Source organism: Numida meleagris, chromosome 3 (genome assembly GCF_002078875.1).
Source record: "Numida meleagris isolate 19003 breed g44 Domestic line chromosome 3, NumMel1.0, whole genome shotgun sequence".
NCBI classification, from domain to species: domain Eukaryota; kingdom Metazoa; phylum Chordata; class Aves; order Galliformes; family Numididae; genus Numida; species Numida meleagris.
Genome location: NC_034411.1, coordinates 41896798 through 41924115, shown reverse-complemented (window position 1 = coordinate 41924115; position 27318 = coordinate 41896798). Strand labels below are relative to the sequence as shown.

Here is a 27318-nt window from a genome sequence, read left to right as displayed (position 1 = left end):
ATATAACTGAAATAAGTTTTACAGGATTTTTTGCAGCATTATAATATATCCATAATATATCCTAGATTTAAGTAATTTACTGTACTGTTAAGAAACTCAGTGCCTATTTTAAGGCTAATAATGATGAGGTACTTGAATTAGCAGTGGAAAATCAGTTCTTTGTGCATTTCCAGATAAATTTCTGGGAAAATTTGTTTTGGGTCAGTCCTTTTATTTTCACCTTTGAACTTTATGAACTATTCCATATATAAAATGTGGTTTTTTTGTTTGCTTGTTTATGACTGGGAGGGCAGAGTTGCTGAAGCCTGAATGAATGCCCACAGAACAAGGAAATTAAATGAAGACAGTTTATCATGCCTCTCTTTGCATCACATGTATTTGTGTCTAAAATGGCACAGTTGCATTTCACTCACACCTTGTTTTTATTCTCCAGCACAAGCCTGCAGCACAAAGGGCCGATGTCCTGGTTCTCAGGTGGTTCATGGCTTTTCGCAGATACAGCTAGCTCCTTCTCTTCTAACAAGTCACTGCCATATACTTTACATGAAATAGCATTGTCAGAGACATCGCAATCTCTTTAGGGCCATCACAGAGTAATGAACTGGATCTGTTATCTGAGTTAAAGATGTGTGCTTTTGCTTCATTGTCAGTGTAGTAAAAGTGTTTTACAGTTCAGCTTGACAGAGCACGAAAGTAGTTTTTGGAATAAATTCAGAATGCTCCCCTTCCTGCTCATTGTCCCTCAGCATGTTCCTGTGGACTAACTGGGAAGTGCCCAGGTAGAGGAACTGATATTCAAACCCAGCAAGACTAGGAAGGTCCACAACATTCCTGCTGATACAGAAGACGTGCCCCAAACTTGTTCGGTCTTGATGATTATACTCAAGAGTATACACTCAGCCTGAGACAGTCTTTTCTTCCAAGATGCCCCACACAAACTCAGAAAGCATTTTCTAGAGGGCCGTATCTGTTGCAGTTGTGCATCTTGCTTTCTTTGAGTACTCCAGTACTGAATAAAAAACTCCAGCTGCAAATTTTGGAGGTCAGGAACTCTGCTTGCATATTTACAGATTTGCATGTTAAATCAAACAGGAACAAAGCTTAAAGGATTAAAGTATATTTCCCCTGCACCATAGTTCTCTCCTTTAGCCAAAGAAAATATTCAGATTATTTGAAAAGCATACGTGTTAGAGATGGGAGCATGTATCTTTTCTCCTGAATCTTAGCTGACTGAAGAACTCTTTTCTTATTAATGGAACTCTGATAACAGAATGGTTTGTTTATATCTGTGCACGTATGTAGCGGAATGCAGGTGCCGCCCAGAAAATCCTATGCAGTTCACATTTGAAACATCTTATTAATATGAAGATGAATTGCTCTGTAATTGTGATGGTTTATTTAATTTTGTTTTGATCAAGGAAGTTGAACATCCTTCTTCATTCTTAGCACAAAAGATTTTTATGAAAAATGAAAACACTTTGACAGAGCACAAGCAGAAAATTAATGTGAACATCCTCCTTCACATTAAGGGTACTACAGGATCTGCTATAGCTCCTCCAGTTCTGGGATGCTGTTGCTTTTTAGGTTACACAGATGTCCCATACTAACTGTTTGATTTGATGGAGAACAAAAGAAAAGCTCTTTCATTTTTTTTAGGAGGACGTAAGGCCTGTTTTATGACTGTTAATGCTGCAGTCAAGCATCTGAGTGTTGGGATTTTTAACAAGTATTTATATTCATAAAGTGTGCCTTAAATGTTGGTTAATAAATACTGTTTAAATGAACAGAGTTATTTGCCAGGAGTATGATTTTGATTGGGCTGATAACTATTAAAGCTTTATATTGTATTATATTAGAAGAATTATATTTTAATTCAGGTAATAACTTAAGATCAAATGAATCACAAACTGAAACTGTATGTAGAAAGATGATCATAGAAAAATGTTACTTAAATGCCAAGCAGAGTTTGTGTTTGGGCTCCTGGTAATATTTACCCACCAAAACTGCTCTCTAAAATAATCTGGACATTTTTTGAATCACATGCTGATTGGTGATCTAAATGCATGTCTTTATTTTCAAGAAACTGGGATGTTTGATGGCCTCTCTGAAATTAATGATCTTATTCCACCACGCAGGAGACACCACAAAAATGCCAGCAAAACTAATGGGAAGTAATGGTCTGTGATATCATTGGAGCAAAGTATCTTGTCATTGAAATGGACAGGATGAACATTCTTTCTTTAATGAAGTCTCCTTATGCTTTAGTTAAAACATTTTGCAATTTAGATAAGTTTCTATTGCTGCTGCTTTGCTTTTGTGAAAATCATTGAGCTCAGTGTTCCATGTCTCTAAGTTCAGTTTTGCATGCATATCAGTATTTACTTGGCATCTGTATTTGTTATGAACTAGCCTCCAAATGAGAAGGTCAGAGACCTTCTAAACTCTCTCCATCAAAAGAAAGTTCCACAATTACCTTCATTTCTAGATTTTATGAAAATTCCAGGAAAACAACCTAGAAATTCTGCTGGTCTGAGATCCAGTTGCAAAACTGTACAAAATTCTCATAAAACCCTTGCACAAAAGTTGCTGTTTGCTGTGGGGCACCTTGGTCTTGGAATTAGCTCCATTTTATGGGAAACAGCAACAACTAGAAAATAGGTACTGTGAAGGCCTACTAATGTGCATTTACTCAATATCTGAAATAATTTTAAATAACAAAATGATAGTATGGTAAAGGTATGTCTTTCTCAGAAATAGCTAATTTAAAACTTTTTCATATTGAAATTTTATTTTCCAGCACTGCGTCCACTATATTTTACTGAGATGAAGATTATCCACACACTCCTCCTATTTCTGTAAATTTTCATCCCTCTTGTTTTGCAGTAATGGTTGATTGTGGACTAATGGAGATAGCTGACTAAAGGATAAGAATAATGCAAACAATGTTCTGTTTGTTTAATTCACAAATCTTGCTTATAATCTTGCTTCATTTTAAGGTGTCAGCATGTCTGCAACCACTCATTCATCTCAGGCTGCTTTTGCTTTCACAGGGCTTACCCCTTCGATACATTTACCCAATTACTTCCTCAGAAATACTCATTTGTTCAATGAAGAATTGTTGTCTGGGAACCTGATCACTTCATGCCTTATCAAAGACCCTGCAATCAGTTCATCAGCCATAACCTTAAAATCCATCCATTTATAATCTGTAGTCTGCAGATGTAAAGTATCTGTGCTGTGCGGTACATGTTAATTATGCTTAAATTTCTGTTTGTTTACCGGCCGGGGCTATGTGCAAATCATTAGCATCAGTCATGTATGTACACTTATTTAGCTTACTCTCATAATTGTAGTCTCCTTGCAAATCTTTTCCATTCTGAATTCAGATGATGCCTCAGCTCCTGCGCTGGAGACTCAGCCTCAAGGTGATGAAGAAGGTAAGCACTGACAGGAATTTTAACAGTGTGATATTATCCAATGCAATATGGACAGCATCGAATACTACCTTAGAACTAGAGTAACTGCAGAGGCTGATTAGACTTCCTGAAATTACAAGAAATTAAAAACCTGTCTTTTGGGGATAAAGTCAGAAACCACTGTCAAGTCTTTTACTACTGAATTTGGTGGGATAGATCTGAGGTGACACTTCAGCTATGGATTCCTGACAGTAGCAAATTTATTACCAATACTCAGGGCACAGATAGGTTTTAAACTTGAGCCACAGTGCAGATTAAAACTGAATGGCTGAACAAGGAAGTTAAAGGTGTGGATGCTACCCTCAGCATACTGTCTAGCAATGTGAGGTCAGAGATTGGTGTTTTGTCAGGCTTATTTGCATCTGGGGAAGTTCAGTGCTCTGTAAATGGAAAGCTCAAGGCCCATATGCAGTGGTAGTCGTGTATTGTGACTGTCTTAGCATTCAGTGTAAGTCTCACAGAATCTGATCTAAAGTGACTATGTATTTTGGGTCTGCATTGGGAGATTTTTATTCTGATTAAATATAATTTTATTCTACAAGTATTTATTTCAACCTTTTGTTTAAATGGAATAAGAAAAAAACTGTTCATGCCTTTGTGTGACTAAAGATTTTACCTATTCTAATACAGACCCTTTTCCTTCTTAGTATCCACATATCTTTAAAACAAAACATGTATTATTTAGCTGCTGGTAACTTCTAGAAAACTGTAACATTTACAAACTTTTCTCTGTTTTTTTCTTAGATATAGCTTCTCGTTATCCTACATTATGGACTGAGCAAGTAAAGAGTAGACAAAACAAAACCAATAAAAGCTCAGGTAAGAAGATGTAGTGTCTTTATTTTGCAGAGATCCTGTGAAGGCATGCATTGAACCTTGCCAAAACTGCAGCTATTTAAGTGAAAGTTTTTTTAATAATCATTCTGCTTCTGCCTTTATCGTATGATTGCGAATTAATGATTTGCATTGAGATGATTTTGTTGCCTTATGGCATGCATTGATTTGTATGGAAACAGTTTTGGCTGGGCTTTACTAAGTGTACAGTGCCAGTATTCCACTTAATTCTGTGGCTCACATCTATACACATTTGTGAGTGGATCTGACATTTATTTTTATCTTCCTCTTTAATTCTCTGTTTCTTTGTTACCTACTTCTATTTTTTTTTTTCTATTTTTTCTTTTTTGGCAATGCACAGCAAGAAGTTACTTGGAAAAGAACAGTGAAGTTTGCGTATATTTGGTACTAAAACTTAGGAGGCAAACCTGAAAACAAGAAAACTCCCATCAGAAACCAGTTATCAGTTAAAAGGAAATTGGAAAGACAGTGTTTTTTAATTACATCAGTTATCTGTTATTTGCAAACTGATTGCCAATTTGGTGTGGATTAATTATGTTGCCTTTTAAAATAATTGTTTAATTTTAGTTTGACTTTTTCCACCACTTTTTGGAATGTGGAAACCTGTACAAGGAATATCAAAGTGAATGTCTTAAGACTGAAACCTGTGAAATATTCAGACACGCTCTTCTCTGGTAGGCTTGGAGTATTGGTGCCGTCCTCATTGTTCCATCCTTCAGTAGGATAATCTTTAGAGAACCTTCCTGAGTTTCCTGGTTTCATTTTCTCTGGGAGAAAACTTTAGTTTGAAAGGGAACATTAATGATACAGACCATTACTCAGTAAATCACACAAAAGCACATTTTAGGTCCGGTGGAAATTGAGGCTGTGATTTACCTTAAGTACTGTGCTTAAGTATTTTACTGAATTGAGGCCCAAAGGCACTTAAAAAGACAAGCAATCATCATAGGAAAGGCATATTCTTACTAAGAGGTTTACAGACTCCTTTTTTTAAGCTGTTTTTAACATCAAGGCAAAAGTTATTAATGTTTTTTCCTCTCCTCAATGCACCAGTAGGCACCTGGGGAAAGGACCATAAGCAGTTTATAGAGAAGAGAAGCAAACACTTTCCATGCTGAAGATTTATTCTGTCATTTTCTTAGCCAATGTAAGCAAGAATTGAAATGCTTCAGGATTTCTCGGTGTTAAGTCTGTATAGAAATATGTCACTTACAGAAGTGTTTATTTCATTTTTACAGTGCTAGATTTACTAGTGAGATCTAAAGCAAAAGTTCTTGAGTTTGCAGTCCTGCTGCAGGAAGTGAAGGCTTAAACATATACACAGAAAGTTAGGGAGACATCAAAGAAAAGGTGGATTTGTTACTGGGAATTTGTCTCGTCCAGTCTTTCTAAGGATGTTATTTGCAAAAGAAGAAAGGCTGGTAGTGTAGTCTTGTCTGTATTGTGGTCACTGGCCGGTGGTGCATTAACATCTAAGGCACAACTGTACTGGATTTACTGACAAGACGACTTTCTTGCAGATGTGTTACGTACACAGGATCACAGGAGGGTTTGTGTATTTGTGTGACACACCAAGACTGGCAGAAATCAGCAGGCATGACATAGCCAGCATTGCTTTAGAACCTGATGTGCCAGGAGGGCACTACTGTCTCTGCTGTTACTTCTCTCATGTAATTAATATGACATTACCTACCCAAATGAACCTAGGTGCTAAAACAGTGTCTTCATCAGTTATGTTTGACAGTGTTTCTCCTCTGGATGCTGGAAATGCAGTGTGTCATGTGAATGTATTTTTATAAGTTGTTTTGGTGGCTGAGCTTCACTGATACTCAGTAACCAGGCCTTTCAAGGTCTTGAAAAAAACTAGGTGAGATTTTCTCCTTATTACCTCTCAGAGTGGTGCCAAAGCTTTTGGAGATGTCCAGTAGAAGAACTCTGGGCTGATTCATGTGTGGAATAGGAAGGGCCTCATGACTGATTCCAGTGGATTGTAAACTAACCATGTTTGGACACCTAGGCTTCAATGTCAGGGATAAATACAGATGTCTTTGCTCAGTTTACTTAGAAAACTCTGATTCAGACTTGGACATACAAATACAACTTGAAACACATCCATCTGAGTAAAATGAGGAGAATTTATTTCTACGTATGCATTGTGCTTATAAGACAAAAGATGAAGCCCAGTTTACTGATAATGGGCCATATTCTCCATTTTTCTTCTATAGTAATCCAACTGCTTTCCAAGAAATTCTGGTGCTAATAATGCAGTGACTCAGCCCTGCCTATATGAGATAAACAAAAATAGGCAAAGTAAAATCATAATGCTAAAAATTTCATGCAAACCCCAAATACCCTACTTAAAGCTGCCCACATTTGTCTTTATTGCTTTTATTTTTTTTTAACCTGAGTATATGTGCTAATATGTCATAATCAATAAGGCATGGACATGAAAAAACTTGTCTAGACCTGAGAAATAGATCTGCTTTGATAAGATCGATTGACTAGCCTATTTTTATGAGTTAAGAATTACAGGTGACTACATTACATTTATTATACTCATCTGGCGTAGTTTGCTTTTGCTACTCTGTGAATGACCTGCCAATTATAATTAGCCAATAAATCTAGTATAAGCTTTTAATTTTTGGAAGATAAAAAATAATGCCTGAGCGTATTCTAATTTATATTAGTTATCCATTGCTTCCATTTGATTTAAATCATCCTGAAATAATTTAGCACAGGGAAATGATATTTGGGAGACTTACAGATGCAGGGCATTAAATTACTGAATTATATATACATACTGTATAATGATTTCTGGTGCATATGCTATTTTCTGGTTCAGAGAAACAGGCCTTTTCTGCTCAGTGAAGACACTTGAAAAGTGGTATTTAACCTATCAGCCCTTGACAACAAAACATTACTCCAGGCAACAACAACAAAAAAATTGTTGGATCATATAACAATAGCTCTGTTTAGAGTGGTGGATTTGGCTAGAAACATCCGACTCTCTCCATATTAGCACGTTTTGCATTTTGAAGATACATGTATATTTCGTCTTTTCTTTCCAGAATCTGACTGCTAAAATAATACAGTGTTTGCTGTAGAATATGTTTTGTATGTATGCCTCTGTGCCTTGCTAGATATCTCAAGACTTTTTTTTCCTTGACTTCTTTCTACTCCTACACTCCTCATTTCTTTACCCATTTCACAGAAGATATTTGTGATTTGCTGTGTCACATTGACAAAAATAAGAATTGTAGCAACAGTTAGCAAAATAAGCTGGAGCTTATTTTCAACCTATAATGTTAGGATCTGTATTTAGATGAACTGAATCCCACTCTGATATCAGCTGAAAACTCAGGTAGCATTCTTTTAGAGCTTTTGTGTTGTATGAAGAACACAGGGACAGAAGATCTTTTGCTTTGAAGAAACCGGACATTTTGGACCATGTCCTTAGCAGTTTAGTTTAGCATCAGGGCTGGGAGCAGCCAGGATGTGGGTGGACACTACCCAGCAGTGCAAATACTTTCCCCATCACCTAACAAGGAAAATGCAGTTGCCTGACAAGAGCTCAGGTTGGTCTATATAGCTCTTAGTTTCTTGGTACATCTGTCCTACCAACAGTTTTTATCACTGTTTGATTTGTGGGAACCAAGATTGCCATTTTTGAGAAGGTGTATGCCATTTTTTGAGTATAGGCAAAGGCAGGGTAACTTCACTTTTGCCAAAACAGACAGTGAAGCTTAAGGTTCATTTTGTTAACTTGCATTTAAGAGAGAAGTTTTTCTAATAGTTTGTTGTGGTATCTCCGCAATGTTTAATAGGCAGTTACGTTAATGTGTAAAAATTCTTAAAGTACTGGGTAATTTCTAAGTACAAATCTGTCCACCACACAAATGAGAATAAATAATGACAGTGTAGAATTTCATTAATCTTGCAAATGCAGAATGCAAAAGCTCACCCATAATCTGGAATATACTTACGTATGTGCTAAAGAAGATTCTGGTGATAATATAATTCAAAATAAAAGAGCCAGGGTCAGTAATGTATCCTCCAGTACTACGAATATACTGAGATGCATTGCAGTCTTAGCTATTTACCATTTGGTCCTGGATTATTCTTATTAATATTTTATGTACTGCTTCCTCAAAGACGGAACAGAATGGCATTATTATAACTAATGATTTGCATGTTCTCTGATCAGATTAGTGCTTTACTTAATGAACATTGAAAATAGCGATTGAAAAACTTGGGTTTTGTTTTGTAGATAATGTGGTATGACCAGTAGAATAGAAGACAGGAAGAAATGGTCACATTTCTTTGTACTTCATCAAACTTGATTTTGATTCATGTACTGAATTTTAAACACAAGAAATCAGTGGATAGTAATTTAGGACCCCTGGCAGTCCCTGGCAGAACTCTCAGACTGTGGTTCCAGAACAGTTCATGCTCTACCTGCATACTGCTTGTTCACCCAGTTGTCCATGTGTAATCCGGATCAGGCACAGGCACGTGATCATATGATGTGATGCTTGTTCCAGCTTTATGCCTTCTGCCAGCTTTATTCTTATATGCTTGAAGCAGTTACTGGAGGACAAGCCATACATTCACCAGTGTCAAATAGAGTCAGCACAGAGGAAACACTGTTCTTGCATAAAGCCTACAGAGGGAGAGCCAGGCTGTTAATATTAACACTTCTGTACAAAAATTAGTGCATCATCTGATTATAAAATTTGTGATCCAGAACTAGGAATTCTAGATCAGAATTTATTGCCTCCTTGGACTGTGGCTTTATGGAATTCAGGAGTGTCAAAACTTCAGTTGCTGTACCTGGATGTTCTAGTAATGTAGAATCATCTTTATCTTCATTCTTGGCTTTGGCTGTGCACATGTGAAAGGAACAGGCAGCTTTTTATTTAATTTTCTGAAGCAATGGAGTAAGTAGTGTTTTATTACTCACATTTTGCAGCAGACCATCAGTTTCGAGGCTTAAAAAATCTGTTACAACTTTTAATCAATTAGCCCCAGCAGGCTCAATCCAACAGGAGTTTCATTTTCAAAATATCACCTGTGAAAACACTGGAGTGCACATATAGTAATGTAGCACAGACTGACTGCAAATATGAGTGACAACAGTTAGTATAATGTCTATGTGAGGACTGCAAAGTAGGAAATTGAAAAATCCTGGTCTCTTTTAATGTTACATCGCAAATTTTTATCGTTGTGTGCACCAAACTTTCTTGATTTCTCTGCCCATGCAGTCTGAATCTGTTGGCAAAGTCTGCCAGTGAAACTGACAAATGTGACAGAGGGACATTCTCACAGTTGAACGCAGTTTTTATTACTGCCTCATCAGACTGCTTTAAAGCACTTGTACATATGAGTTTTCTCACATGGAAACTATGTTGGTTGTCAGTGAGGTTTCTGTTTTGCTAGCTTGTTTTGCTTTGTTTCTCAGAGGCAATTGTTCCAGTGGGATCCCTGCGCACTGATCATTCTCTGAAAGTCATCTTCTCACAGGGGACCAAGACAAACTAGGTTCTACACTCAAGTGCTCACATTCATTCCAAACTGAACCTGGCTAATGTCTTTGGGCTGTGTCTATCCGACCAAAGTTCAGTCCTGAAGTTAAACAGTCTACATTAAAAAAAAAAAAAAAGTAGCAGTGGAAATTAATGTAAGAGTTTACGTGTGCATCCAATCATATCAACTCTCATAGCCATTTCTCTCTAAGCACAGGAGAATGAGTAGCTTACAGACAGGAAAATGAGTAACCATTCAGTGACTTCGTATTTATTCTCATTTATTGTTGCATTTTCCAGATGTTGCTCTTAGCATTGACTCAACTGAAATTATGTGCAGTTGAAGATGTGTGAGCTAGCAAGAAAAAAATAAGATCCGTTGTGCATTCCCAGTTAAAAATATATTACAAATTAATTGAAGTTCTCTAGAACTATCTTGAATTAGATTCATTTTGCAGTGTGAAGATTTGAGATATGAAGCCAGTTATAACAGAAGAAAATAAAAATGGATATCATAAAAAACTGAGAAAAGAGCGCAGGGAAGAGAGAGAAGAGCTAGTAGTTCCCTTTTTCCAGTTGGGATTCCTAGCAACTTGTGTGCTGGCCTGCAGAAGCCTGGCTAATGTTCCATTCTCAAATTTGCTTGCATTCAGCAGTAGAGAGGAGGAGGTGAGGACTTTAGATCAAAATACACAGGTATGACCAAAAAGTCATTACACTTGTCTGAACACTTAAAAACTGCATTAAATGAATATATAAAGTAGATTTGCCTAAGAAAATAGCCTGAGTATGACTGGCTCCTTCATGGCAGATTGCATTGTGAAAACAAAGTGGTTTTTTTTCCCTGTTATCATCTCATTTCAGACTTAAGCATTTCCCTGCAACAGTTGGCGAGGTATCAGCCACATCCAAAGATAGGATTTGCACTCCCAAACTGCATTGTACAAACGCACGTTAGCTGTAGCTAGATAAAGGAGGAGCAGGAAATAAGATGCTGAAATACGTGCATCTCATATCTTTTCATACGTCCTAGAGTATCTGAGATATGGGTGGTGAAGCAGCCTACCAGAAGTCTGTGCTTTTCTGGCACTTACATTTGGAATGGCATATTGAACCCTGTGTACCTGAATTCAAACCATGAGAGGTAAGCAGAAGGTGGAAGCATTGATTTAAAATAAGTTTTCAAACATATCATTTTGTTAGTAAGTCCATGAATTCTGACAGTGGAAGCTCAGTTCATTTTAGATGGGCTCAATCTCTGCAGGCAGTCTTTGGCAAGCTTTGTGCAAGTTCAAACCCAGATAATGTGAACTTTATAGCTTCGGCTCATCTGGAGGTTAATTTCCTACACAAGAAAAGACACTAGCATTTTTTACTGAAGTCGAAATGTTTTGTGATGGCTACTCATCTAGCTTTTGTGTTTTCTGAAAATTGTGGGTGTTGGAAGATGTCTGGTGGTAGAATATTTGTTGTTTGATCTGTTATCTCAGAAAGTTGTTCACGGAAGATAAAAACCAATTGAGGCAATTGAGTAAGAAAACATGATATAGATGAGGAGGACTGGAAGCTTGCAGGTCAACAGTATTATGGCCTCAGACTCTCTGGATTTTTTTTTGCTAACTCACTAAGTGTTCCCTTGAGAGTTTCTGAATGAACACGATTATTTGCAGTGAACTATTTTTTTTGTTATTCTTTTCTGCCAAGAATCAAACCGGTTTCAGAATAGTATTCTTTTAGAGATGGTCTCAGAATACTCCCCTGAAGATGAAAAAATCTTGTGGCTTTGGAACTAATGATTGTCTACACCATTAGTGCCAACCAGCAAATAGTTGACATAGTTCTTAATGGTGAATATTGACTTACTTTTCAGAAACAGTCTTTAATGAAATCCTCATTTAATTTAGCTATCACATGCAGAGAAAGCAGTATTCTTCATTGTCTTCACCCGTGATGAAAAATACTCTTCATCCTCTTTCAGGCCTCCTTTCCTTTGTTTTCTCTTTTTTCTTCTTTTTTTTTCTTCTTTTTTTTCCCCCAACTCCTAAATTGGTAAAAGAAAATGAGTATTTTGTTTCTACTCTTTCAGCCTGTTCCAAAAAGATAAACCTCTCCAGATCTCCCTGCACTGCTTATGTATAATGATACATTCTTAATTTGCAGGCTGCTGGATTATACTTGCAATAGTACTGTCTTATCTTTAATAATCCTTTTTACAAGCATTTTCATTTATCTTTATTTTAATTTTACATATTAGTTCAAAACCTTTATAAACGTCAAGTTCTGTCATTTTCAGTTTTTCCTCCCCCTTAGGATGGGAAGATACTCCCATCCTAAACCATTAAAAATAGAGCTCTGTTTTATTTCCAGTTGATGTTCATTATGCTCAGGATGTTCCAGGGTTTTATTGGACCCCCACTGTGGAAAAAAAAAAAAAAGATCTGCTTTATGTAAGATTGATAATTTTTATTTTACTGCTTGTGTTAAAATTTGATGCCAAAAGATACTAATCTTTCCTATTTTTAATTATATCATATTACTTTCTGCAGAAAATAGATTAAATTCTCCTTTACTTTTTAGACATGCACTCCCCCATCCAACCACAGCTTTCAACAGTTTACCAAACATCAGACTGCAGAATCATAAAAACATCAATAAACTTCATAAATCCAAAACTGGATGTTAAGCTAACAGTTGGTATTTTAACAACAAAGGTTAAAAAAAATCATGTAGATCCCATTAATGAGGAGAAACATATTGGATTAGATCATATCTAAAGACATAATCTTTCTGGGAAATGGATAAATCTTCCAGCCTAGAGAATCTGGATTAGTCTTTGGCTATGCTATGATTACTGGGCGATATATATAAGGTAATCCTTCAAGTGGCTTCCAAACTTTGCAGGCAACTAAAAGACCAGAATGGTCAACAGTAAAAGCTGCAGAGTTTCCATCGTTGTTCCAATAATCTGATAATTAAGAGAAAATGTCCATGCTGAATATAGAGCTGCCTTCCCTTCTTCCCTTCTCTGCCTTCCCATAGCCAAGAAGCAGTGGACACAGACAGTATTGCATACCTTTTTCACTACGTTGGAGGCAAAGATTTTTTTTTTATTTCCATGCACTTTCTTGGGCAAGAGGCCTGGGCCAAGTGTGAGCACACAGATTTAGGCATCTAAACCTACTTAATGGCATCCAAACAATTGTCCTGTTTCTCCTGAAATATGAAGAATCCAGTACTACTCTTGAAAGTAAATTAGTACTACCAAGTGAAGAGATACTTGCAGTGTCTGAGAGCCTTGAGACTAATCTTCTCAAAGCGTCAGCAAACTTGTGGTTATGCTCTTGAGCAAGAATAAAAAACCTGTTTCGAATAGAGGTAGTACAGAATGTTATTTCATCACTCCAAGTATATTCATGGAACTCTGCCACATTTTGCAAGGCTAAGAACTCCCCATGTCTTTGTCTGTGAGCTGATAAAAATTATGAAAAATGTAACCTCTTAGAAAAACAAAATTTTAAGTTTCACTCTTAAATTTAATCAGAGTGAGCCAGTGTTCTGGCAAGATTATTGTGGTTTTATAGGACAAATTAGACTGTTCTGAGGAAAGCAGTTTTCTCTTTCTTTCACAAGGATCAGTCAAATCACCAACTGCCCATCCTCCTATTGAGTAGAAAGTATTTTAAAAAGCCCCAAACAGTCATGACAAGACACACATTTTTTAATTAATTATGTGAATATACAATTCTACTGAGTGCTCTGTACAAAAGAACTCTTTACTGCTGTTAATGGGAGAACTGGTTGCCATGTAACATGAACCATCCCTGCTGGTGGGAATCCACGTTTCCTTACATCTACATTTCTGAAAAGGCTGAATTCATTTCTAGGTGTTCCCTTGTAGATCAAGTTATGAGTAGTTACAGTGGTTTAAATTTGGAGGAATTTTTAGTGAGATAGTGTTTCATATATAACTTCCAACTTTCTTTGCTGAGCCAAACAACTCTGAACAAAATTCCTGAAAAAACTGATTGCTCATGATACAGCTAATGAATTGCTTAATTATTTTCAAAATAAATTATAGGCTTTTTCCTTTTACAGTTCTTGGGAAAAAAAAAGAGTAATCATCAATAAAGCTAGCATTTTCCATTTGGTACAAAAGCAAGAGAAATTCAGGTCCTATGGGGACTTTGTTGGCAGGAGTGGAATTCATCCCAAAACCTGTGTGCTGGCCATGCAACTTCAGTGCAGCTATTGCATCAATCCAAGCCTCTACTGCAGCATCTGTTTTTATGGACTGTTAAGGTCTCTGGTTGATGTCATCATTCACTGATTCTTTCCCCTAGCCCGCTCTTAATGCAATGCACTGGCTTTTCTGTTTGTGACCAGTTTAGAGTCTCCTTTCCCTGAGAAGCCACACCAGGAGTCATATTTGGCATGCGGTAACTTGTTCCAGCCAAACTGCATTATTAAGTACACAAAATCACTTTGAGATCTTTTCATCTGTAAGATGCTATATATGCCCTAAGTATGTATTACTACTGGCCTGCTTCCCTCCTCATTCCATTCTGTCAATCATGCTCTGTCCTCTCTCGTAACAGCCTGTTCCAGATATATGCTGGACACCATGTTTTCCCTGCACTCTGCACTGCTGAGAAATAACATTATTGTTGCCATAATGCACTGGATTTCTGTGTTAGTGGAGGAGAAGCAGTGGTTCAAGGGACAGACCACTGTTTTTCATTAAAGCTATTTTTAATACCTGTTTTAGTTTAAGAACGGCAGGCCAAGTATCTGCATTCAACCACAAATAAAACTATGTTTAAATAAGATTAAGGCTGTAAATTAGATTTCAGATCTTAAATTCTCTTGGTGCATTACAAAACACGAGAGAAAAGAGAGGCTAAGCTAAATATCTCAAACTGGTTGAATACAGACAGAATGTGAATTCTTAGGGAGCTTTTTAAAAAAGGTGCATTTTGAGCTAAAAACATTCATTTTCAAGGTGAAAATTCAAACAAACAAACAACAAAAACACGCCTTCAAAGATCTGAATAATTTTGTCACAAAACTCAAAATTGTGACTTTGAAATGTTCATTGTAATGCCTTGTGGCAGCTGTAGTTTTGAAATTTCATGACTTCCTTCTTCCTGGTGGGGACTTGTGTCCCCGGGCTGGCTACAGATGTGGAATATAATGGTCTCCGTTTTTTAAAAATGCACTTACCTCAGAGAAGTTATAGGCATTTGGATCATGTGATTCCCTGGGAAGCTTAACACAAAGAAATAATGTTTTGTTATGGGTTTTTGTTTTTGTTCTTATTAAAAATCACTTTGTTTTGTTTTGTTTTGTTATGAAAAGCAAACGCTTTTAATGAAAAACATTTTTTCATTTAAAGACCTGATTTTCCACAAAGCAGTCACAATGAAATTGTTCAACCAACCCTATTACAGTCATAATAAGCTATGAAAAGATTATATTATCACTGATTAAACAGTGTGTTGTTCCATTGTTTTGCAGTGAGATCTTATTGTTACTTAAACTTACCATTTCTATTGTCCTTCATTGAGTAAAGACCTTCCATCAAAATGGAAGGACCTCTGTTTTGATCTTAAATGTAGTTTTTGTTTGATAAGAACACATTATAAATACATAAATACATCTAATATTTAAATTTTAAAATGTTATCACAGTCCATTTGGACATGGCCCTGTATTGCAACACTCATTTGGAAACAAAGCCAAGAGGTTTTCTTTCCCTGCTAGCAGGAGTTAGGGACTCTTGCCTTTTCTGGAAGAGCTGGTGTTATTGTGCAAGCAAATAAGGTGACTGAATAGATGACTTCCTTACTTTTTCCACTCACCTCATCAAGCTTCCAGTGGCATTCCCCCTCTGACTGCAGTGGTTTCATTATGTGTCTTACTCAGAGTGAAAAGAGGCTTTTGTGCCCACTGAAGCCAAACCAGCCTGTCCTATGGTTATTTGCTAGAACACTGAGCAGTTTAGTTCAAGGAATGAACTGTGATATGTGCGACTAGTTTAGAAATAACTGTTTGATCTCTCCTCATTTTTTTGCCTTGAGCCCCATTTGCACTGAGGCAGCCATGTAACTATACGTAGTTAGCTTCTCTTAGCACGTATCTTTTATAATATACCAGTCCACTGAAGTATGCATAAAGGATTTTGTTTTATTTGGTAACTTGTTTCAGTGTGTAGAAGACTGCTGGTGACCTGTAATGGCATTGAATTATTCCCCAGTGCATATACTTAGATGAAGGCAAAAGACTGGTTGGTATTTGGCTTGGGAGCAGAAGAGAATAAAGTTAAATTAAATCTTCTTGTGCCCCCAGAAGCTGAGATACAGTTTTAACAAGAAAGTAGAAAATAGTTCAGGGTTTCAAGATGTATTCAGTTTCAGTCATAGGTCGAGGGTCTGCAGTGCTCCCTCTCCATTACTAGGCCAAATCTTCAGGTCTGTGTTGAGCCAAGCTCCTACTGATATAGGAGGGGACAAGGGCTGATCCTATCTGATAATGTCTCCGTGTCATTTTGTAAATCCACCCACAGAATCTGTTAAAATGGAGATTTCTAACAGAGGCAACAGTGTGATTAGTTGTAAGGGTTCACCCTGCTTTCACAACAGCACTGTGCCTAGTAATTCTGGCTGAGAAGAAGCTGGAGGCCCTCTCTGCTTATTTACCTACATAATTAGTTTTCAAGAAGATATGCAAGTAGCTTCTGATCCTGGACATTTCCTCCCTTGGTTCCCCCAATCTCTTACCATGTGCATGAAGTCATGATCTTGATAGCCCTTACTGGTCTGAACAATGTAAAGAGAGAATCTTTGTTCTCATTGCTCTCCTATTTGGCAGGTCAAGCCCTTCCTAGATTAAGAACTTTATGATCTTAGCATTCATGCAGTTTCTAATCAAACAGGTTTAAAAAAGCAATTTAGTATAATTTTAATGATTTTTAGTGTTTTCAAGGTGATTCAACAGGGAAACAGCAAACCAAAAATATCATTATAAATGCCAGTGGTTTGAAAGGTCAGTTTTCTCCCTTTCCCTATCAACTTCCTAAGGATAAAATGCTGACTTCTAATGTAGTCATACATCCTGTAGTTCATCCCTTAAACTAAACAGTTCAGTATAATAATAGCAGATTACTGTAGGAGGAGACAGTTTAGTTTTAGTGGGCATGAAGCATACTTTTACTGAGAGAAGTATACATAGGAGTGAATCCACTGCAGTAGTATAGTGAGTAGAGAAAGGAATCAGCTCTGGAATTTTTTTTTAATTTATTCATTTAGTTTTCTTTTGTTTTTCCTCTAAATAGGGACCCTAATGGTAGGGGTGTGGTGATGCTGTTATTCCATGTCTTGGAAACACAGTGCCTACTCATTTCTTTAAGTAGCTAGTATATGGTATATCTGTCTGCTGGATCAGTGATGAAAGGATTGTCCACCCCAATCCTGTTGCTGTTGCATAGCTGGAATTCCTCTCGACTTTAATGGATGTGCTTTCAGCACAAGGGCTCAGATAGTCCCGTTCTATTGCTAGCTGAAAGAGTGAACATTGGTATTTTCTCTTCATTACCTTTCTGTACAAATTTATTCTCTCTAGATGATGTTTTTTTTTGGCACGTTCAAGTCAGGAATAGCTTTATGCATGCTTGAGAAAACTTTGTTAAAGGTATTTTGATTTTCTTTAAAAAAAAGTCTTAATCTGGTAAAGAACACTGATGAGTTGCTGTCAACACTAGTATGAGTGGAGGTAACTGGATCAGACTTGTGGTGGCCTGTCTAGTTCCATATTTCTAGAGAGACATAAGATTAACACCAGTCAGTAATTCTCATCATATTAGTACGCAGGAGCCAAACAAGAATGGAATTTTGTAGTGTTAGTTGTATGTAATTTACTCATCACATGGGATATGTAGAAAAACCTCACAAATCTGGCAGTGGTGTGATGAAGAGCCATATAGGTGCCTAGTTGTGCAGAGACTCGCTCTTGCTCTTGTGCCTCTGATCCTCAGAGGATGGTGCTTAACATTAGCTACGTAGATTTCATATAGTAACAAACATGTATGAAGGGTTCATGATATTTATGATTTGTTGCATTTGCTAACAGTGCTGCATATAGAATATCACATAACAAACAATAGTGCTAGCCTCAAAGATGTCATAGTGCAATTACTTTTTCAACATGGTTGTCAAAATGCGCCTATGTGCCTTTTATAAGGAATTTTCCCCCCTTGCTTAGAACACTTTTTTTCCCCATTAGAATTGAGTAGGAAAGCTTGTGAGTCAGAATGCTGTCCCTAAGCTTATCTATTTTCCTATCTGCCTTTATTGGAGCCTTGTGCAATTTTTCATGGTCTTTGTTATCTCTAGCATAATAAATTTTCCTCACTGTTGGTTGCACAAACAGAATTCACTGTTCTGTTTCCAGTCCCTTATTTTTAGTCTGTTTTTTTTTTTTTTTCTTCTGAGAAGCTGATCCTCATTGTGAGTTTCTCCATTTTTTTCCCAGGCATCACTCTTCAATCTCAAATGCTGCTGTTTTAGGGTTTTCCTGCAACACAGATTTATTATCTTTCCATTCTTCCACCTTCTCTTTTTGACTGCTAATGCCAAAGGCAAGATTGGACACCATGGAATAAAGGCTGTAGATCATACTATGAAATTGCAGTCTGTATGCTGAAAATGCAGTTACTCCAGAAACAATCTGGCAGTTCTTAGGAGCAAAAACCTGAACATTTCAACTGATAGAGGAGGTACTTTGACTCCTAGAAGGAATAAGCATAGGAAGGTGTCAATGCCTATCTATGCAGGATTTCAGAGACCCCATCAGGGATACCTTATTCAGTTATGGTATCCATACTGCAGGATATTGAATGATACCAAACAAGGGGAGAGACTAAAGCTAGTAGAGTATATGCTTAGCTTTAATGCAGTGCTTTTCTCAGTTTCCGCAGTTAAGGTTGTGAGGTTTTATTGTTATTGTTTTATTTGTTTGTTTTGTTTTTGTGGGAGGAATCATCAGTTTTTCAAATAAAGCACGCTGCAAGTGTCCTACCATCAACACTGTTGGTCTGAATGACCAGTGCATTCTTGGCCTATATTCTGTGCCAATTTTATTTCCTCAGGATGTCACTGTGGAGACTTGAGCAGTCTACAAAATATTGTATGTGAAAGCATCTGACGTCAGCTACTACAGAGAGACAGTGCGGTTTAATTGCTTACATTGATGGCAACTAGCCAGCAGCTCTGGGACTCTAACCCTGGCTCTGCATCTCAGGGGGCTGCAGCAGCCTGGACAGATCAGTGCAAGCAGAAGCAAAATTTTTAGCACAGAGATGGTTGAGTCTATGTCTAGTGCCAGTCAGTCAAATGCAGTCAGGAGCTTTACAGACTTCTATAGTATAGGAGGTGGAAATGAATAAAAATGCATTGCACTGACCAGTGGAAATAGTAGTATTTCTATTAAAAAAAAAACACAACCTACCCCTTCCTCTCAGTTTCAGTTTTGTATCTATACTTCTTGCCTTTTTTTTCTGTTTGTTGGTTTCTATGATACTGTCATTTAAATCATAGTTACTGGGTATTCACCTTTGTGCCTTGCAGCTGACTGGGAACTTTTAAAGTTCCTTCTCATCCTTCTGCAAACTTTACCTACCACTGCGTGGTTGGAATAAACATGTATAGAACTCAGACAAGCCAAAAGTGCACACCCATGACTTTGATGTAAAAGAGACCCCATGTGAAAGCTTACCTGTATTATCCTTGTGTAAATAAGCCTACATGTATACGGCAAAATTTCTAGTATATATCGATTACAATGGGACTGTACTGTAGTTATTCACAACAGTGACTCAAGGAAAACAAGTTTGTAAATACAAAGGCTTGTCCACCTCACATTTGCCTATGTTTGTTTCCAGTGATTGATGAAAATAGTACCACTAATGGCCATTTTGACTTCATTAATTATGTCAGTGGATGATTGGTTTGTCCCAGAATGCTTTATAACAATGGACAGATTTAATTAGCAACAGCTCCAGCTGCAGCAGCTTCACAGCCTCTTGTCAGCATCATGCACTGTGCTTCATTTACTGTTATTTTGAAGCCATCAAGTAACCTTTAACCTTCCCAAAGTAAAAAGAATACAAAGCGTACAATACATAATATGTAGAAAGAACAACAGAACCATCCTCCCATAAGCTATAATAAAAACGTTTCCTTATTAGGTGACTGAATGCCAACATTGCTGTTTCCTGTGATGCTGGTTATCTGAAAAGTTAAATATTTAGAATCTGTTTTATTTGAACAGTTCTGCCAAAAACAGTCCTTTGGATTTTCTCTGTTTGTCACAGAGAGCTCCAAAATAAACAAGACATGAGGTAGATGTGCATGTGTGTTTGGGGGGGAATAGCTCTGAAAGGGATGGCAATATTTGTGGGAAACAAGCTAAGAAAACATTTCAAAAAATAACTCTTTCTGAAATCTTTTTTTTTTTACTCTCACACACAGTGAATTGCTGAGAAGTATTTGTGCAAGGCTTTTTCCGTTGATACAGGTCACTGTTGCAGTAGGTTGAACATTTAAAACTAACCTTCTTAGCACTTAAAGTAACCATAAGACACTGCATTGTAAAGGATTAAGGATCATTAGTCACACTTTGAAAATTCTAATTTTAGCGGTTCAAAAAACCTTAGACTTTGCCACTGAGTGTCTTTAAAATTGCTCTGTGTATGGTAGGGGCTAGCTTTCCGTTGTTGATCCCATCTGTGTACAGTGGAATGGCTCCAGTTTTACAGGAGCAGAAATTTTGATGTGGGGTTTTCAATATGGTAAAGGGTTTTCTATCCTTCAAAAGCATAGGGGTGTTTCACAATCACACTATATTTAGCATTATATAGACTTCAGATGGCTATTTCTTTTTGAAAACAGAGATGAAAGTGGGGTGGAATTAGGATTTTTATTTTTAATTCACATTGCCCAATGTGAATGTTTTTCTCCAAAGTTTGAAGGGAGAGCCAAGCCAAAGATTTGGCTTTGCTCTTGAAGCCAAAGCACAAGCTGAGCCATTTAACCATGGCCATATGAGAAAAAAAAGAAAGGAAAAAAAAAAAAGAAAGAATAAAGCTACCTAAAACTATATTAAAAACTTTCTGGAGGTGGAAGAAATAGTATTAGAATATTCTTACTGGCTTTTATTCTTCTTTGGCACATCCTCTTTATTGCACACACAACTTGGCCAAAATCAGTAAACATTCTCTTCTATCAGAATCTTGTACCTCTTCTGCTACAAATACTAGCTTCCATCGTGCTATACAAATAGTGTGTTTTGGATGTAACTTGCTGAGAGTCAAAGCAAGACCTGTACAGCAGTTCATCTAACATGAGCCTTTGGATTTGTGTAGGGTTGAAGCAATGCAGTTACCTTTTGTGTAGGGTTTGTGTACACATTATTTGTCAGGTCTCAAACTGAGGATGAGATAATGCATTCCGGGAAAAGTGTGATTCAGTGGATGACAGCACTTTACAAAACTTGCTTCTGATTCTCTTCAGTGACTTTTCATTGCACAACACAGTTCCTTTAATTAGAAACATGAGCAGTAATACGCATTCTTATTTTCCACCTGTTTCCTGGCATCTCTTTGACAAAGTGAAGAAGAGCAAGGCAGAATAAAAGGGACCTTTTTTTGATTCATCTGTCATTATCTAGCTTTTAAGGGTGCAAATACATTTGCAACATCAGTACAATTTTAAAATGCTTGGATTTTTTTAATCAAATAGATTTGAAAGGTTTGTACCTGAGAGCCCCAGGGGTGAAAAAATTCTGCTTAACCACAGAAGAGACAGTGGAAGTGACAGTAGCATAAAAATTCACTTTATGGCTGTCAAAGTTGCACTCCCTGAAACACTGAGGAAGAAATGAGAATTTCCATTTCAATGTCTTGTTTAATTTCAGAGGGCCAAAACCTTACCGTTTGTACTGCTCATCTAGTCTGCTTTAAACTAGGCAGAGGTGCATTTTATATCTGTGATTTTGTAAGATATAATGAGATATGCAGAGGAGAACTACAAAATGAAAAATAATATTCTCGTATTTTTTAATGTAACTGTGTACTTTGTAAGTGTCCACCTTGGATCACATTGCCATAAATCAGCCAGAAGTCATCCCAAGTCCTACTGGCTTCAATGGCAGTAGCCAGAGTTCATGTCCCTGAGATCTGTTATTTTTACAGTGAAATGTGAGACAATATAATGGTCAGTAGTCCCACCACACTTTGCCACTGAACAGCCCACCACTGGTGCTGAAGTGAGACAGTTACGGAGGGAGACGCGTGGACAGGCTGCAGAGTACACAAGCAGGTTGCAGAGGGTTCATGCTTTTACTGAGTACCTGCACAGGGCAAGTCCCATGAGCGGGGACTCTAGGAAGATCTTGCTTAGCTCATGTTGTGGTCCTTCTGTGTAGAAACTTTAGCAGAGCATGGCAACACTGGCTTGCTCATGCTTTCCCAGGGTCACCTAAGCAATCAGGTGCAGGAGGAGGCAACTTCTGTACACAGGGAGTGGAGACTGTTTTGTGGACTGATGGTGCATCCCACTTTGCAAGCACCACGTCCACGGGAAATGGTGCAATGGAACAAATTCATGAATTACGGAACAGCTACGTGATTAAAAAAAAAAGTATTAAAAAGATTGCTTGTTTCTTACGTTAATCTTGTTTACATTTCGAGTAAGCCTATGTCCAGGGTAAGCCTCTGTGATGGGGTTGGAAATGAGCTGATACTTAGAAAATAGAGCATAGATGGAGTGTGGCCATCTCAGGCTGGAGTTAGGCAATAAGGCTGGAAAACACTGCTCAGTGCCAACAGAGTTAGCAGTGCAGACCAATGGCAGGAAAGTGGCATAAACTGCAGCCAGCCATGCCACTGAAAACCTCTGAAATTAAAATTGCTTAGGTGCCTAAGGTCTAGTAATCAAAGTAATATCCAGGCGCTAATGTAAGTGTCTCAGTTTCCCAAATGGTGAACAGAAACAACTCCTGTTTCACTGAGTGGAAGTGGTTGACTGATAAACATTCCTGTAAACTGAATTTAAGCACCCCAGTTTGCACATTTTGTGTTGTAATTTTTAATAGAGCTGTTCAAACAAGTGCTTACTCTCAGCTCACCTGGCAAAGACTTTTGTTTTCACAGCTCTATGGAAAAAGTGAACCAGCTTTGTTTTCACTTCAAGTATTTCTTAAAAATTGAGAGATTTTTCCACTGGCAGATGACTAACGCTTACTGGTCAATATACTCACAAAGCAAGAATGGTAGCTTTACGCAACTTTGTTTAATGAATGAGTCTTCAGATTGCTATAGCAAACTGGCCAGCTAGCCACTGTGTTTGGGAAATGTCAACAATTTTAATTTGCTATAATTTTCGGTGGTGTTTTTTTTGTTTGATTTTGCAATTTGAAAGCTTTGGTACTGCTCTTCTTTGGAAGCGTGACGCAGTCATGCTGAGCAGTAATAGGAAGTGATGTTTCTTTCCTAAACCTGAGCTTAGAGGAAAACTAGGTTTCAACCCATTTGGCAAATGCTGCATTCAGTTATATTCTTGCAGGATGGGGCACTTCTTTGTGCTGTGTCTTCTCTTATGCTGGGGAAGCCACATCATCAAAGTCAAGCCGGAGCACTTTGAGATGGTAGTCCATCTTCTGTACAGCTTTGTAATTCAGTGAATATCCTCAATTCGTTGAGCAAAATAGACTGAGGGAATTTAACCTCCTTAGAAAGCGCAAAGATTTTTCACTCTTCTTTTGAAACCTAATGTTACATGATTGATCACTGGCTTAAGAGGTTTCTTTGATTTGTATTAAGGTTGCACTCCAAAATACAGTGTGGAGTGTAGATTATAAACAATTCTTGGTTTAAATCTATCTAAAGAGATCCCCTTTGCAAATGTTTGCTATCATTTTCACAATCTGCTGTTAAGATTTAACCAAAATGTGCTACTCTTGGTTCCCTGCTCTCACATTTCATAGATGTTTGACTGAGGATGTTCAGGATGTACATTTTGGCTCCTATGCAAAATGCATCTCTGAAAGAACTCAGATTTATAATCTAGTATGTATTAACTTCATGTTTCTCTGTCATTTATCCACAGGGGGATTAAATGCTAACACTAACATTTAGAGCCAGATTCTGTTGTACTTGTAGATGAAGACTAACTTCTCTGTAAGTTTTCATCAAGTCAGTGGTTAGATCTCACACTACTAATTTACTTAAAGTAAACAAGAATGCCAAAATTTAGAGTTAAATTTTGTTTGAAAACAGGTAGCTGGTTTGTTCCCTTATAACTTATACAGTGCAGTGGGAGAACACAGTCAAGGAGAAAAATTAGTATAAATGAATAATTAAAATGAGTAATTTCAATGAAATGTAATACCTTTACAGGAAAAATTTGAATACTTACAAAATACTTCTCATCTCTTTAACCAAGAAGTTGGACTAAAATTTAAAACAAATAAATAGGCAAACCAAACACAAAACAGTCAGGTTTCTGTGGAAAAACTGTTGTTTTTCTCTTACAGTATTGTAGTTATGGCCTTTCTCACAGCGTTCCCAGCATTTCAAATTCTAAGCAAAATTAAGAATGATAGGCGTGTGTGAAATGGAGGTGTATGTTAAAAATTCCAGTAGACCTACATGTTTAGAACTTTGATTAAAGCACAAGTTACCATATTTTCATCACAGAGCTTTGTTTTATGGGCACTCAACTTTTGTGTATTGCTAGAACCAGAATTTGTGTAATCGTGATTTGACTTAGTGTCACTTGACTACTCAAACCTAGGGTAAAAGGGGAGATAATCCTGGTGCTTCCAAGTAGATTGGAGTCACTGTGACTTTTATTCTTTCTAGGTAAAGCTAAGTGGGAGCTGCTGCTTTCTGTGTTCTGGCTTTTTGTTTCTGTGAGCTTGGTGAATTTCCAGATGATCCTCCTTATGTATTGCAGTGTCTTTGTGTATGAAGCCACATAAATAAATGAGAGCATCTGTTGGTGATTTATCTTTATTCAGTGGAGTGAAGTACATAAATTAATATACAGGGCTTTGTTGAAGCCCTCAGCTTTTTGTTTGGCCACAATAATCCACTCAGACTCCAAAAGTGCAAAATAGTGATCAGCTGTAAATTGAGAATAGTCTTCAAATACACACAAGGGGCCTGAAATATTTGGTTCCCACAAGTTTTCACAAACAAGAATAAGCATGAGTAGGAATGTTGCCAGCTTTTATCAGGCCTTGAGAACCCTCATGCTGATGAGTATCTGAACCTAATATAAATCAAAACATGTGGTATCAGATAATTTAGTCTTACGATTTGGTTGCCATTTAGTGTTGGGACTAAGTCTGAGTGTATAGTATGTTACCTATTACTTCCAGTCAGTCCTTGATCTGTGAACAAATATTGGGCTTACCTGGAAACATACATACATGAGAACGTATTCAGCTGAGACCTGATGGATTGTCCACTGAATTTAAGGGGTCACAGAACTATTTCCCATTTGATTTAGGTTTATGAATAATCTCTATAAGAAGCCAGAAGCGTGAGCATGTTCCTGCTTTCATTTCTATCACTGAGTTACACTTAATTTCTGTTAGATATGAATTTACTTGAAAGCTAAGAGAGGATAAGCAGACAAATTCTCATAGCAAGAGTACTTTTAAAGAATGATTAGTGTGAAATGTTCACAATATGGCCATAAAGGATGAGAAAATAATATATACATAGAGAGTATGAAGCTGGCATCTTAAACCCCTTTATAACACTTCATATATAGTAAATTAGATAACTTACTTCCTTGGATGCTGTGTTCATAGTGGAACCAGATGTCAGGGATTATGAGTGACTAAATTGGTTGGCTACAGGTAAAGAACCTGTTAGTTTAAATTTAGGGTGCATATTTGCTGGAGGTAGGAATAACAAGGCCAGTGCTATTATAGACTGTTTTGTTTTCAGATCTGCATCCAGTCAGTGTAAATTCTTCTTCAGGGAGAAAGTAGCTTGAATAGAAATTATCCCACTTCCTACTGGCTTTCTAAAGTGAATGTTTTATTCAGATGTGGAAGTATAATTTGATGTAGTATAAGTGGAAATCCATTCAGTGAAACTTGAAGACCATAAAAACTATTTGAAAATATAAAAACACATTGTAATCGGTTTCCTCTGTGCCTGTTAACTTCAGTAGTTCAGGAAGGGTTCATCCTAAGCAAAAAAATCAAATTCTTATTCCCATGGAATGTGAATTGGTTGGAGGGGTTGCATGGTGTCAACTGGAGGAATATTCAGACATACTAATTATTATGATTTTGAAATAAACTAGCACAGAAGTTGTAAAAATCAATATTTGGAAGTGTTCTAAAAATGTACCTAAATTAAGTAGGACAGCCTGATGATTTTTATAACATTTTGATTAGTAGAAATTGTCATAGAAGGTAAATCTCTGTATGCTGGAATTTGAACATGAATGTGTTTTGTCTGGACATCCTCATATAATCATGGAAGAACTCTCATAGCAACTCTCTACTGTTACGTTGCGCTCCTCCAGAGAATGCATATCACTTTCCAGAGTATTTTTGTTCACAGGTTTCTTGTTACTTGCTTTCTGTAGAAGATATTGAGCTTTGAGGTATAATAAAAGACCCCTTAAACCTGGAAACCAGGCTGTCTAAATTGTCCTTTCATGGCCCATTATGTTAATGAGGAAAGGAGGGAGAAAGAATCAACTGAAAATAGAACTTTTTGGAATGGATTCTGTTTGTCACGTACACATTGTGGGGTTAAGGAAACTGAAAGGAAATGTTTATGGAGTGGCAGGAAATGTTAAAGTAGCAAGCAAACGCCTTTGTAATTTTCTGCAAATTTGGCAGCTTGTTTCCTCAGAACACGCTGCAGAGACACATTTAAGCAAAAAAAAATATATATATATATATTATTTATAATCATGAAAATTCCACATGTTGTGAGAAGCTGTAATATGACACAGCACAATAACTGCCAGAATTTCTGAAACAAGGAGCTAAAACATCTCCTGTTACCAGACTAACACAATTATTATAACTTACATAACATGGTGCTTGGTGTTTTATGTATGCTACAGACAAAAGCACAGGTACACATTTTTTTTTTCGAGATAACTCTCCCAGAAAAGCTCCTCTTTTTCCCCATGAGGACATCACTTAGTAAACAACAATAAACACTTAAGTAACACATCAGAGATTAGCAGGTGTATTCTATCGTAAATAACAATTCACAGCATTCTACCCTATGTCTGTAGAAGTATTTTCTGTTCATGAAATTAACAAGATTCTTTAAAACACAGATGTTTATTTTGAGGAAGAATTGGTCGCTAGCAACAAGAAATGACTCAAGATTTTATACAAAACATTAAACTCCTCTATATTGTTTGTCAT

At 37.1% G+C, this 27318-nt stretch overlaps 1 protein-coding gene across 5 annotated transcripts in view; it reads left to right on the top strand.

Moving 5' to 3' along the window:
- SMOC2 (SPARC related modular calcium binding 2) overlaps positions 1 to 27318 on the top strand; it is a 139681-nt gene that overhangs the window by 68377 nt on the left and 43986 nt on the right. For 3 of the 5 annotated variants that reach the window (XM_021392109.1, XM_021392110.1, XM_021392108.1), the window contains exons 6-7: positions 3354 to 3437; positions 4221 to 4295. In XM_021392109.1, coding sequence (XP_021247784.1) covers positions 3354 to 3437; positions 4221 to 4295 — 159 coding nt within the window. The remainder of the gene's footprint in view (positions 1 to 3353; positions 3438 to 4220; positions 4296 to 27318) is intronic. The other 2 variants (XM_021392112.1, XM_021392111.1) reach the window with 1 other exon arrangement.